At 37.9% G+C, this 13088-nt stretch overlaps 1 protein-coding gene across 2 annotated transcripts in view; it reads left to right on the top strand.

The window, feature by feature from the left end:
• Positions 1–12051, top strand: part of ap2a1 (adaptor related protein complex 2 subunit alpha 1) — a 53622-nt gene extending 41571 nt beyond the window's left edge. Inside the window, exons 14-20 of one of the 2 annotated variants that reach the window (XM_062407138.1) lie at positions 1123–1205; positions 2861–2961; positions 5096–5217; positions 5493–5609; positions 6107–6176; positions 7275–7409; positions 9990–12051. In XM_062407138.1, coding sequence (XP_062263122.1) covers positions 1123–1205; positions 2861–2961; positions 5096–5217; positions 5493–5609; positions 6107–6176; positions 7275–7409; positions 9990–10067 — 706 coding nt within the window. In that variant the 3' untranslated portion in view covers positions 10068–12051. Of the gene's footprint in view, positions 1–1122; positions 1206–2860; positions 2962–5093; positions 5218–5492; positions 5610–6106; positions 6177–7274; positions 7410–9989 lie in introns of both variants that reach the window. The other variant, XM_062407137.1, reaches the window with a different exon arrangement.
• Positions 12052–13088: the final 1037 nt, after the last annotated feature.

The following is a 13088-nucleotide window of genomic DNA, read 5'->3' as shown; positions in this document are numbered from 1 at the left end:
ATGGTTACTCTGAAAGGGGTTGACGAAAGGGCAAAAGATAAGCCCTGACAGTAAACTATGAAAAAGCCATTATTTTTCCACCAGAAGCCTTATCAATCAGGATATCTGATGTACTTTTCCAAACTTCACAATTCTTTCAGACACTTATTAGTACAACAATCAAGCATAGCAGTTACCATTGTTACTTACCCACCCTGCCTTACTGACGCAGCAGTGGACTTGTTTTTTCGAGTCTCACTGTGTTCTGTTTTTGCTCCATTCTGAGAAGGGCTATGTTTTATAATAAATAGCAATCAATCAAATTTTTACTGCATAGCCCATATTCCTAAAATCATAGTTTGTCTGATAGGGCTTAACATGGTTTGATATCCTCTAGATGGCAATAGTAAGGAAAAACTACCAAAATAACCGAATTAACAGGAAAAAACGTTAGAAACCTCCAGGAAATAGCCACATGTCACGGATCCCTCTCCCGGGGCATGCAGGGGTGCAATAGATAATGAGAGTAGCAGTGTCGATCAACAAAATAACAATATATACAACATTGATGATAAAAGAAATTGTCTAGCCTAAATGGAGAGATCTATAAATGATATCTTTTATTTTTTGATTCATCCTTTTTTTGTTATATTATATTCCAAAACCATACTATATTGCATTGACATTGAAATATCACAAAATGTAAAAAAAAAAAAGAAAAGTACAACTCTTAGCAGTCATTAAGCTGAGACTTTGCTTCTCCCTCTTGCCTCAAGCTATATATTAATTATTGACTATTTGGCTTTTTTACAGAGCAATAGACAAGTCTGTTTACTCTGAAATTGTTGCATTTTTATTACTGTTCTAGGGATTGGGATACTTGAAAATGTTATAACACTGTGGAGAAAGCAGTGTTCTTAATACTGTAAAGTCTCATCGATTAAAGATAGTAGAAAATCTTCTGCCTTTTACACCAGGAGCACCAATGACCTAAGGAGATGAGTAAAAACTGTTATAAGTCTATAATGCAAAGTTATTAATATCAAATTAGGTTTATGGTTTTCATTCAGGTCTTCTTGAGAGAAAAGTAACTGTCAAATTTACATTTATTTTTACTAACTTTTAAATGGCTTCATTCTACAGGTTTGTGTGCAAGAACAATGGAGTTCTGTTTGAGAATCAGCTGCTACAGATTGGCATCAAGTCAGAATATCGTCAGAATCTGGGTGAGTTGTCGTCCCAGAAAAGATGGTGCAGGCTGACAGTGTTAATCATCACATGCACATAGTTTGCCAGAATTTGTTACAGAATATTGAAGGGTGTATGGACATGTGGTTTTGTATATTTTATTTGGAAATTGCTGTTTTTTTTGTTCATTTATAAATGGTCATTGGCTGTATCCGTATGATTTTGATACTTAGTGGGATTAGTTTGATGGTTTTTAATTGACAAATGACAGATTTAATCGATTGATGTGCAAATTATCTTTACCATATTTTGGTTATCAGATGATAGAGATTGCACACAAGTTAAGTTGAACATTTCAGAACACCCCCATGTTAGATACCTGATTAATTAGGTAATAAAGGTAAGAAAACAAAAAAACGTTTGGTTACCAAAATCAACAAGATACTAAAAATAAACAGGCCTTTTTCTGGAATCAAGTTGGGGTTTAATTTCCAGTTTTCCTGCAACAAATGGAGGTAAATGAAGCCTTAAAAGTTCATGCAAAAAATTCCTGTGTCCCATCCTTTGACTTACAATTCATCTGTGTTAGAACTGTTATTACACCTTCTGAAGCATTATTCAGACAATGTTGGAATACAGATTGCTTAGTCAGTGGATGATCCTACAGCAAGTTCATGAGCCACATTAGAAGAAAAACCGAAGCTGCTTTCAGACATGCACTTAACTCAACAGAAAGCCGCCATATTTTCAAAGGAGGATGTGCATTTGTGAACACAAGTGTCCGAGTGAGAGGCTCATGATTATCTGCCTGGCCTCTAAGTATAAAGTCTGTAGAAGAGCAAGATACAAGATACATGTATTAATCCCAAACACACATGCACAGTCACACTACATGCAGATGAGGGAAAGTTGTCCTCTGCTTTGACCCATCTGGTGAACATAGCAGGACACACAGAGCAGTGGGCAGCAATGCACGGTGCCCGGGGAGCAGATGTTGGGCGAGTAAGGTGCCTTGCTCAGGGGCACTTAGACAGTGGGGGTAGGGAGAGTCTTCTTTGGACTTTAGAACAGATGCAGGTGTTGTCCATCCAGGTATGTTTTTATTGTCACTGCGAGGAGTCGAACCAGAGATCTTACAGTCTGGTGTCCATAAATTTCTGCCCATAGTCCAATTTTTTCGCCACTAGTCCACCGCAAGAATTCAATGTGTGAACACAGCAGGGGATCTCACTTTGGTTTCTTCACACGATGTGGGTTTCTAACACAAACACAGACATGAAAAAATAAGAAGAAAACAAATATCTCCCGGTGAAAAAGACAGAAGACACCGACAAATATGCCAAGAGAGTTTGGGGTGATAAGAGCTCTAGACAGTGGTTTCTCTTGATGGAAGGGCAGCACAGTCTCCAGACTTAAATTTTATGGAGCTGGTTTCGAATGAACCTTCAAGTGCAAGACATTTATTGGAACTTCTGCAAGTGTTGGGATGAAGGACTAGTTACAATAGAGATCCCAGTTAAAGGTGACACAGACTTAAGATAAAGAAAAATCGGAGTTAAGGAAGAGCTAGACATGTCACTGATCTCTCTTTATGGTACAGTTTCCTGGTCTGTCATGTTTTATAGCTGTAATCATAAAGGAAATGTGCTTTTAACTGTGTGTGTGCATGTGCTTGTGTTTGTGTGTGTCTCAGGGAGAATGTACTTATTCTATGGCAACAAGACTTCAGTGCAATTTGCCAGTTTTACCACCACAGTCAGCTGTCCTGGGGAGCTGCAGTCTCATATCCTTTCTGTTTCAGTGTATTCTGAAACCACCAAAGCTTCAAATGAGAAAACTGGGACACACTGAAGTATTCAATAATTTAAAGGTAATTTCTGCAGGTTCAAAATCACCACATTTTGCATAATAATACAATAAATCTTTCGGAAAAAAACAGAGATGATGGAGATTATATTTATAATTTTTTTAAGATGGGCCTTTTCTCTGATTCCATCCATTAGGGAATAATATATTTTTGGAAAGTCTGACTCACCAGATGTAGACTGTTGGTATGAGCCTGCAATTCAACGGCAATTTCAGTTTGCCTTCTCCTCCCCTTCAACTTAGGCTTATTCACATTTTCAAAATCCACGCTACTATAGGAAACCAGCCTTGCCAGATGGGCAATGTTGACATATCGTACCAGAAGGTGCATATTTTTCATAATTAAATCTTGAATCTAACCCGGGCCACATTGGTTCTAGCAGCTCTGTCTTCTAATGCACATGTGAGGCAGGAGGTATATCCACAAATAACATTTTCATAACTCAAGATTTTCATGTTGTTTGCTTTGTTATAATTGTCAGATGTGTATCTATGTTGCTTTTAGGTGTGCTCAGTCCCTATGAGAAAGTAAATCGATACAGTGCAGGGTTGGCACAAACAAATAAGGTGGTGACAACTCTCAGATATGATACAAGACATTTCACCGGCGAGGTAAACAGTAAAATGCCATGGCTAACAAATAACAGAAACAATAAACAATGTTTTTGTTGGAAGGCTCTTTTTTGGGTAACAGCTTTAACTGTTTGGGAACGTGTGTTCTTATCCCCTAAATCAAAAAAGTAATCTTGAGACCTCTGCTTCAGCTTGGTTTCTGGTATTGAGATATTTTTTGACAATTCATTTGTCTCTCTAGTCTGCCCTTTCACTCTATCAAGTCCACTGACATAATGTATATTCTGCCACAGTTACAATTTTAACTTCACAGCTGTCTACCTGGTTTCTCCGGCTCACGCTCTCTCTTCTCTCCATCTCCATCCTCCTCTTGCCCTCTTTGCACATTATGATAATAATACGTTATTATAATGTACATATCTACAAAACTACATATACTGTGATAATGAAGGAACCAAACAAAGAGAGCATTAATAACGTAAATATACAAGTATTTGGGGATAATACACATTTGCAGTATATCAATATACTGCTAAATCATTGTGATTTCCAACGCAAAGAATGTAGTGGAAACAGTAGCTAACGTGGCTTTATAACTGTTGTTATCGTCCAATTTCTTCATGCTCCCTTTCTCTCTGTCAATCCTGCTCTCGCTTATCTCCCTCTCAATCCTCCTCTAGTAACACAAAATCATTGAAAAGTCCACTGTAATAACTGTGGGTAAATTAATGGCTAACATGGATATATAACTGTGGTCTTGACTACCTGTCCATTTTCTCAACTGGTTCTTACTCTCTCCCTTTGTCCATCCTGCTCTTTCTCCTACTCTGTCTCTCTATCATCCTCTCTCCCTCGTGCTTTTAACCAGACGGCAAACATACCAACCAAATAATTTATAATATGTTATGAGGAGGGAAGATGAGGCAAATCCATGTAAATCTTCAGCGTTTTTCAATGCTCAATGCAGTCAGGTAACATCATTTTGACATCACTCTCTAACCTGAATCTGGCTATTTTCTGGAAAAAAAAATATTCACATATCCATCGGTGGAAAAAACTGATCCGAATTTTCTTTTAAAGGCTTTTCAACACAGCTAAAATCTGTACTGCTTTAGCAAGTTCATGTTGCATTTTAAACTAAACAGATCAACACTGTTAGCAGCTAACTTTAGTCCCTAATCTCAATGTCAGCAAACGTTCTTTTAAACAGGGAAAATAAATAGAGTTGTAATGCTGCTTTAAGTCTTACTGACCTAAAACTTGCTTTTGTTTTATTTTGTTACATAAACACATAAAAAGAAGAGAATATATATTATATAATATTTATTATATCATAATATATATATATAACTTAAAACATACATTGAGTAAAGTAGAGATGATGTTTACAAAAAAAAAAACGGTACACAAAACCTGGGTGTAAACTGACTCCAAGTGTTAAGAAGTTAGTCTGTGTGATATCTTGATGGTCCTTGACAAATAAGCACAGCTCAACGTTCAGACCAAACCAGTGGAACCGCTAGTGGAAGGGGGAGCCCAGATCCAGCAGGTCCTCAATATTGAGTGTCTGACTGACTTCTCCGACGCCCCCCTGCTCAACATCAAGTTCAGGTGAGCTCATACAACTGAACCATCCTCAACAGTAAGTGGTCACAAACCTGAAATTGGGACTCAGTTTTGTGAGAATATTTTGTAAACTGACTTAAAATCTGTAACTTTCCTTCACTGCATGGATTCACAAATAAGACATTTAGAGGTATGGGTATCATTGAAATGTTCAGTATTTTTTTTCTATTTGTTTTCACAAAACAATCTTGTTTAAATAAAACTGACAACACATGCAGTGTATCAAACAGCAGTGTGTATGCACATGTTTTCATTTTCAGGTATGGAGGAGCTTTGCAGAACCTTACACTCAAGCTGCCAGTCACCATCAACAAGTTCTTCCAGCCAACTGAAATGGCCTCACATGACTTCTTCCAACGCTGGAAACAGCTTAGCCAGTAAGGAGGGGGGGGGGGGGAGACGAACTATGAAGATGGCTCCAACTTACATGGTAGAGAAAAGGTTTTTCTAAAAATAAATTTGTTGTCATTAGGATATGGAATGAGCACTGTAAGTAGATGAGGTTTTGGTCATATCCCACACAGCCTTATTATTAAAGGGATAGTTAACAGAAAAATTGATATTTGCAGATTTTCTGCTCGCCACTTTGCCAATTGTGTCCACTTCTTCAAACGTAATAAAACAACAGAAAAAAACATAACATGATTCCATACTGCTAGTGCGGTGGCATCCGGATGTCCGCAAGCCCCGACATTCATATTTGACTAGAAACAAAGTAATTTGCACCGTGTTTTAAGCCTAAGCATAGTAGTGGGTAGATGAGTGTATTTTCATTTTTTTGTGAACTATCCCTTTAAGGTAATTTACTTAAATGTTATGCAAAATAAAAATAGTCTCTGGTAAAGCAGAAGTTTGCTGTTTGAACTCTTTTCAGGCCTCAGCAAGAAGCACAAAAGATATTCAAGGCCAACCACAGTATGGACACTGAAGTACTTAAGGCAAAGGTATGTCCACATTTCTTATACTGAAACCTCTTATGAAATCATGTCAGCAAAATACCTTCATAACACAGGCTCTTTGTTGAACTAGCAGTACTGTACTTTTCATTTCTAGGATTTGTTTGTAATTGTCAATAATATATATTGATCACTGAGCAGCTGAGACCAGAGAAACCATGTATTTCACTGTTATTCTACAAAGTCGACCGGCTGTTTTAAAGGGAACGAGCTATGATCTCACTGAGTGTGTCGCTCTGAGTGAGTGAGTGGGGGCGGGTATGGGAACAGTGTGTCATTCTGCACATGCAATTGAAAAATTTGTAAGTCACATCAAAGAGATCATCTCATCCTATCAAAGCTGGTTATATGGGAGTTCTTTCTCTTCACAGTAGCCTAAATGCTTGCTCGTTGTGGGAAGTCTATGGTTTATCTATAATGTTTAAGGTCTCGATCTTACTATGTAAAGCGCCTTGAGATTATGTATGTTATGATTGGTTGTTATACAAATGAAATCGAATCGTATTGAAAAACTGCTATTTTTGATGCTTAGTAGATATTGTAAATGAGAGTGAGAATTTTTGCTCTTTGTCTGATGTGAAGGAATAAGAGTAAAAAATTTACCAACAGTGTACCAACACTGAGACTAAAATAATCTTTGTTGAATTAAAATGATAATTAATTAATTAATTATAATAATGGTTATAATGACAATGATAATAGTTGTTATGCTAAATTAATTTGGAGTGATCAACTCTCCCTCCTCCCCTCAGAAAAACATGAATCATTACATTAAAAAAAGTCCTGTGCTTATTTATATATTATTATAATATATCCTTAGCCTGACTCCTGACACTTGTTAAGCTAATTGCTAAATCTTTCTTAGTTAACCCAAAAATCAGTCAATCTGGCAGAAAGTTTAACACTTAACATCTGTTGAGAAAAACCAGAACCTTCTTGCTCCAAATATACTGACCAAAGATAAAGCTAACTTGAAACCATCAGTACTTGGTATATGGTTTAGAGAATGTTCTTCTTCTGCCTTTATGTAGTGTTTAATTACTTTCTCTTCTTCCTTTGTGGTGTTGTTGTGATGCATCTGTGTAGCTACTTGGACTAGGAACAGCCCTGCTGGAAAACGTTGATCCCAACCCAGAGAACTATGTGTGTGCTGGAGTGATCCAGACGAAGAGTCAGCAGGTTGGCTGTCTGCTAAGATTGGAGCCGAATGGCCAGGCACAGGTAGAAAACAGAGCTCTCTGAAAAGTCCCTGCTAAATGTTTGGAATAAATAAATCAAGATATAGATTTGGCTCAAGGGTACCACCTTATACAATAGAGATACATCGCGTGGCGGTGGATACCAACATGAAAAAAAAAAGGCCGATCATGTTGAGCTGGTCATTTCAAAGGTAGCTCATAAGCCTATAAAGTGCGAGCACCCCTTCTCTAGAGCCACACACACTCCTAAACAAGTGTCTGCTTACCAGAAACCATGTTATTATGCCTCAAAATGAAAATGACCTCACTTTCTCCCAGAACTAGTGTTTAACATCATGTACTTCTGAGGATGGACAGTAGCAGGTTAAATGTGTTAATTTTCCATATGTGTATTTCCTTTGCATAAACCGTGTCTGGGAAATTTTATAATTATCTCTTTGGTCTGATTATATTGTTATCTTGAGAAATCCATAGAGGATTTGTGGAAATTAGTACTTTGTGGGTGCCTGAGCCTTCAGTTGCAATGCTCCATAAATATGAATCTTTTTAACCATGTTTTGGACTGCATGACTGTTAGCTTGTCTCTTGGGGTGCTGTACTTTAATGATTGAAATACTTATGAATTCAGATAAATGAATAGCTCATAAGGTCACTAAAAGAGCCCCCACCTACCCTGCACACCCCCAAGGTGGTACAGAATTTTGACCTTAAGTGATAACAGGAAGCAGTAGAGCTTCACAATGTTTCATTCAGTCCCTACTGACTCTCTTTCCGTGATTCGATCAGAAGTGGACAGTTGTAAGTACAGGTGGGAACTCACTTGTATCAGTTTGTGTTCCAATCCCGGCAGACCGCATTCGGTGCGGTGGCCCAAATATGAAGGACCGCCCACTCATCCTGCTATATTTTCACTATAAGGTTAACCTAATTTACTGTGACTATATGCTGATTTGTTTGTGGCCATCGCCAAGGTATCAACAGTTTCCTGTTATCATGACTGTTACTTTTCATTAATTTGTGAAATATTTCTTCACTGCAGCTGCATGAGATTCATTCAGCGCCCCCTGACTCTTCTCTCTCATGCCGACACACGCCATCGGATCTGATATTTTAATATAAAGCTTTTCTCCCATGTTTTCTTAAAATTATGAAAAACCCGGGGGGGTTCTTTAAAACCTAGAAAACACCAAGTCCACTGAGTGAAATGATGCCCAAAACAAGTTTCGAATTGCCCCTCCCCCCAATCTGAGCAGTCTTGCTATTGGCCTGCTCTGAACAGTCAGTACACTTTCTGCAGCATTTTGGAGAAGTGTCCTTAAAACATGCTTTAAACATGGAGTTTAGTTGGCTGATTTGTTTCGTCTGGTTTCATTGATAATTATGTAACTATATTGTCCACATGAAAATAAACATTTACAGTGTGATAGGGTTTCCTAATGGAAACATATATAGGGTTACTAGAATTGAGCCAAACACAGAACCCTGAGGAACACAACAGGTCCCCTTAAAAATATAAAAAAGAACAGAATAATAGAGAATGATAAGTACTATCAAAAAGAGCAGTTATATCATGCAATCTTAACAATACAACTCACTAGTAATATCCAAGTGTTTTCAGAAGAGGTTTAGAACAGTTGCAGTAAATCCATAGCTTTGAAGTTATTTAAAAAAAATAATTATCAAGGCTGCAAGCTTTGCCACTCAGACAAATGTATTGCCTCAGTATATAAGCAGTGGGTCAAAGAGATATTATGTTTCAATAGATGTCAATAAATATATTCAAATATATTCAATTTTTAGTGAGTTTTATAATTTTACCTGATGATATTCAGAAGGACTACAGAGTTTATACAGATATGTATGCACATTTTGGGAAATTACATGTGCTCTAGGGCTGTTGGAACAAACTTCAGGATTAAAATATCATTCAAATGCTGTAATCATTATTCGAATTAGCATTTTTATTTAGTAAATGTGTTGGCTTGTCGGTTCAGCCTCTGCCCCTTCTTCCATTGCTCATCCCCTCTGTATTTGTGTCCACACAGGGAGCTGCTGTTGAAAGCCTAGTCTTTCTACATTTATTAATGACACACACGGAACTAGAGTATATGCACCAGAAAAAAAACTACCCTTCGTCTCTATTTTATGTCACTGTGACATTGCACCTTTCATGAAACATGATCCACCACGCTCTTTGGGGTCCATGTATTTTCCACCCTGTTTATTGTGGTTTCTCTGTGGTTTCTCCTTACTCTAACTGAGAACTAAGTTAGGAAACCTTAGCCCTTAAGACAAACTGTGATTTGTGAATATGACCTAGGCAAATTATAATGTATGGATTTATTGATTAATTTAAGGATGTACTGTTATATGATGTTAAATGGATTGTCATCAGATTATGTTTGCTGTCAATTTTGGTGTGAGGTTTAAATTCTATCAAAAATCGGAATATTATTTGAATATTAAAAATATTAAGGAATGGGATTATAGAGGAAAATCTTCAGACCTACTGTGCTATATTATACATTTTTTACAATTCGACTTATATTATTTGCCGTTATTGAATAACTCTCACACAACGTGTGTGTGTGTGTGTCTGCAGATGTACCGTCTGACTCTGCGCTGCAGCAAGGACTCTGTGTCCATGCGTCTCTGCGAGCTGCTGGCCCATCAGTTCTAGTTTTCACACTTCTACCATGACCAGTGCTCCCATCATCCCCACCAGCGACCGCTCTTTTGAGCCCTGCTGCCACACTTCTCCTCCTCCCTTCAACAAAGAATCGTTAAGTACAAAATGTGTAACTGACATAAGGGAAAAAACAGCCGCTGCTAAGCAGCAAAGGCATCATTATCGTTATTGTTTGTCCCAGATTCTGATTCCAGTTAATCCTTAACTTGTTTATTAACATGATGCTACATTCTTGTTATTCTTGTTTTGTTGGTGTTTACCGATGTATGTATGTGTGTCTGGGTGTGGGTGGGTGTGTGCGCGCGCACATGCAAAAACGCATGTCTGTCTATAGTTAAGAGGGACATTTTGGTTCAATAGCAACGTTGTGAGGACATTTTTACTTTAAGACATTTTGGCTGGTCATCACAAATTAAAGGTCTGTTTGAGGGCTAACACTTGGTTATCTGATTTGGGTTACAATTAGGTTTAGGTTAAGGTAATGGGCAAGGGAATGGATTATGCCAATGAGTGTCCTCATACCTATAGAGACAATTATGTGTGATATGCATGTGTGGGGTCTGCTTCATTCTCCCTGCACTTTAACACTGATGCTGACATTCCGTAAGGTAAAAAGGGAGAGGCTTTTAATCGCACACATGCATTAACCCCTCTCTTCCCACAAACACACTAGTATATACTCTCCATACTCATGGTTCTGGTGGGACCAACTAATAAAATCAGTTATTTAATCTCTGCAGGACAGATCAGCTCATTTCTGTCTAGCATTCCCAGTCAAGATGTCTTTAAGGTGTTTTGATCCATTCCAGCATGAGTTTTACATTTCCTGACCAGAAGCCCTGTATTGATAATTTCATTAAACTAGTATTCTCACTGATAGATGTTGTTGATTTGTTTATAATATGTGCTAGCAAATTACTTAACTGCTTTCCGATACATTTCCATTATTCTTTTTTAGAAGGCCTGCGGTTTTCTTACCCAAGCCATCCAAGGAAAGCTGTGGCACAGATTCGAAACTAGATGACTGGTACAGGAATAAAACCTGTAGTGTTAAAGCAGACTTGAGAACCAGTTTGAGTCTGTCTCATCTATTGCCTGGGAAATGGTTTTGGGCGCTTCACTTTTGTCTTGTAAACCTGGAACACCCATTTTGAACACATGTATGAGTAAACCTAAATCTTGTGGCTTGTTGTAAGACTAACTAATTGTTCGACAAATGTAAGCCTGTCTAAGTTCCCCGCCTCTGATAAGGAGCATTGCACAGCTTCTTCCCCAAGTTTCTGAATCAGAAGCTGGGAATGTGGAGAAGATAGACCCAAACAGGAACAAAATCATTGCTACAGAGGACGCTATTACTATATAGCACGGCTTTATAATCTTTACAGAGGGTTTAAGAGCTGAATCTATAGTATATATAATTTATGACAGAGACATCACTGGTACACACACAGATTCATATCATATCCAGCCATGCATATAGAAATTAGATCAATGCCAACCATTCAGATGTGCACACAACCACTGCAGTCAATGTTTAGACAACAGAGATGTTCAGCAACCACAAAATCTTTAAATTGATGTATCAAGGATGAGGACTCGAAAAGGATGAATACTTAAAGATGCCCATGACAACTACCAGTGACTTGGTGTGTGTGTATGCTTGCATGTGTGAGCTAGTGTTAGCACATTTAAAAAAAAAAAAGCCTAAAGCTGTTTCTAATACATTGTCACATTCCATTCTGTGGCTGCTTGGAAATCACAGGACATTCAACTTGTAGTGGAAAATAGTCATTTTGTGAGCGTTTGTATGTGAGTTAGACGTGTGTGTGTGTGTGTGTCTGTCTGTCTATGCAGTATCAACTTGCTAATACAGCTTCATGTATCGGTGTTATGAACCTCTCTAATACCTGTGTTAGAATTAAAAAATTTACTGTGTAATGAAAAAAGTGAAAGTAAAACTATGCTATATATCCAAGTTAGTGCCTCCTGTCTTTTGTCACAGTGATTCAAGGTATAGGCACATGTAGAGGAGCTGCCAACGGGAGTAAATAAAACAAACAGTTCTATAACTTTGAGAGTTTTACAGTTTGGAAACAGGAGTCACACTGAGGTATGTAAAGATTAGATAAGATAATTCTTTATTTGTCCCAAAATGGGGAAATTTGCTTGTGTTACATTATCATAGAGCACACAGAATATACATTAGTAAAGCACATAATTAAACATGCTATATATACAAATGCAAGACAATCTAAAATAAATAAATGGTAAAGAAATAATATATACAGTTTAAAAAATATTTACCCTATGAGAATATACAGTGAAATGAATTGCAAAGGCAGAAATTAATATTGCACAGTTGATGACACCTGAGTCTTAAGTGCAGTCCACTTATTTGTTGCGTCGTCTACTGGTAGCAGTGCTGGTTGTACAGTCTTAACTGTTAAAGAAAGAAACAACCTGCGATTCTCTTTAAGACACTTTGGGTGGATCAGTCTGTCACTGAAGAAGCCGCCCAGTGCTTTGATAGTGTCTTGCAGGGGGTGAAACTGGTTCTCCGTCAGAGTTGGACAGCTTTGCCGTCATTCTCCTTTGTCCCACGTCCACTTGGTCAAGGGAGAATCCTAGGACTGAGCTGGCCATCCTAGGCTGTCTATCCAGCCGTCGGCAGTTGAGATGCTGCTGCCCCAACCACACAAAAGAAGATTGCTAATGCTACCACAGAGTAAGAAAGGGATTTCATGAGCACCCCTTTATATTAAAACACCTCAGTCTCCTGAGCAGACACAGTCTGCTCTTACCCTTTTTACAAAGTGCAGTGGCATGATCAAGCCATTAAACTTTACTGTTCAGGTGAACACTCATGTAAGGGGAGAGTGATTCCTAAGTTACTGAACAATATTAATAAGGATTATTTCTCAAAAAAACAACAATTGAAGTATGCATTGTCTGTCACAGCTGACCACTTGAGGCCCCGTAACTCAATTTTATTTATATAGCACCAAACACAGA

Source organism: Platichthys flesus, chromosome 16, assembly GCF_949316205.1.
Source record: "Platichthys flesus chromosome 16, fPlaFle2.1, whole genome shotgun sequence".
Lineage (NCBI taxonomy): Eukaryota > Metazoa > Chordata > Actinopteri > Pleuronectiformes > Pleuronectidae > Platichthys > Platichthys flesus.
This window is presented reverse-complemented; position numbering and strand designations above follow the sequence as displayed.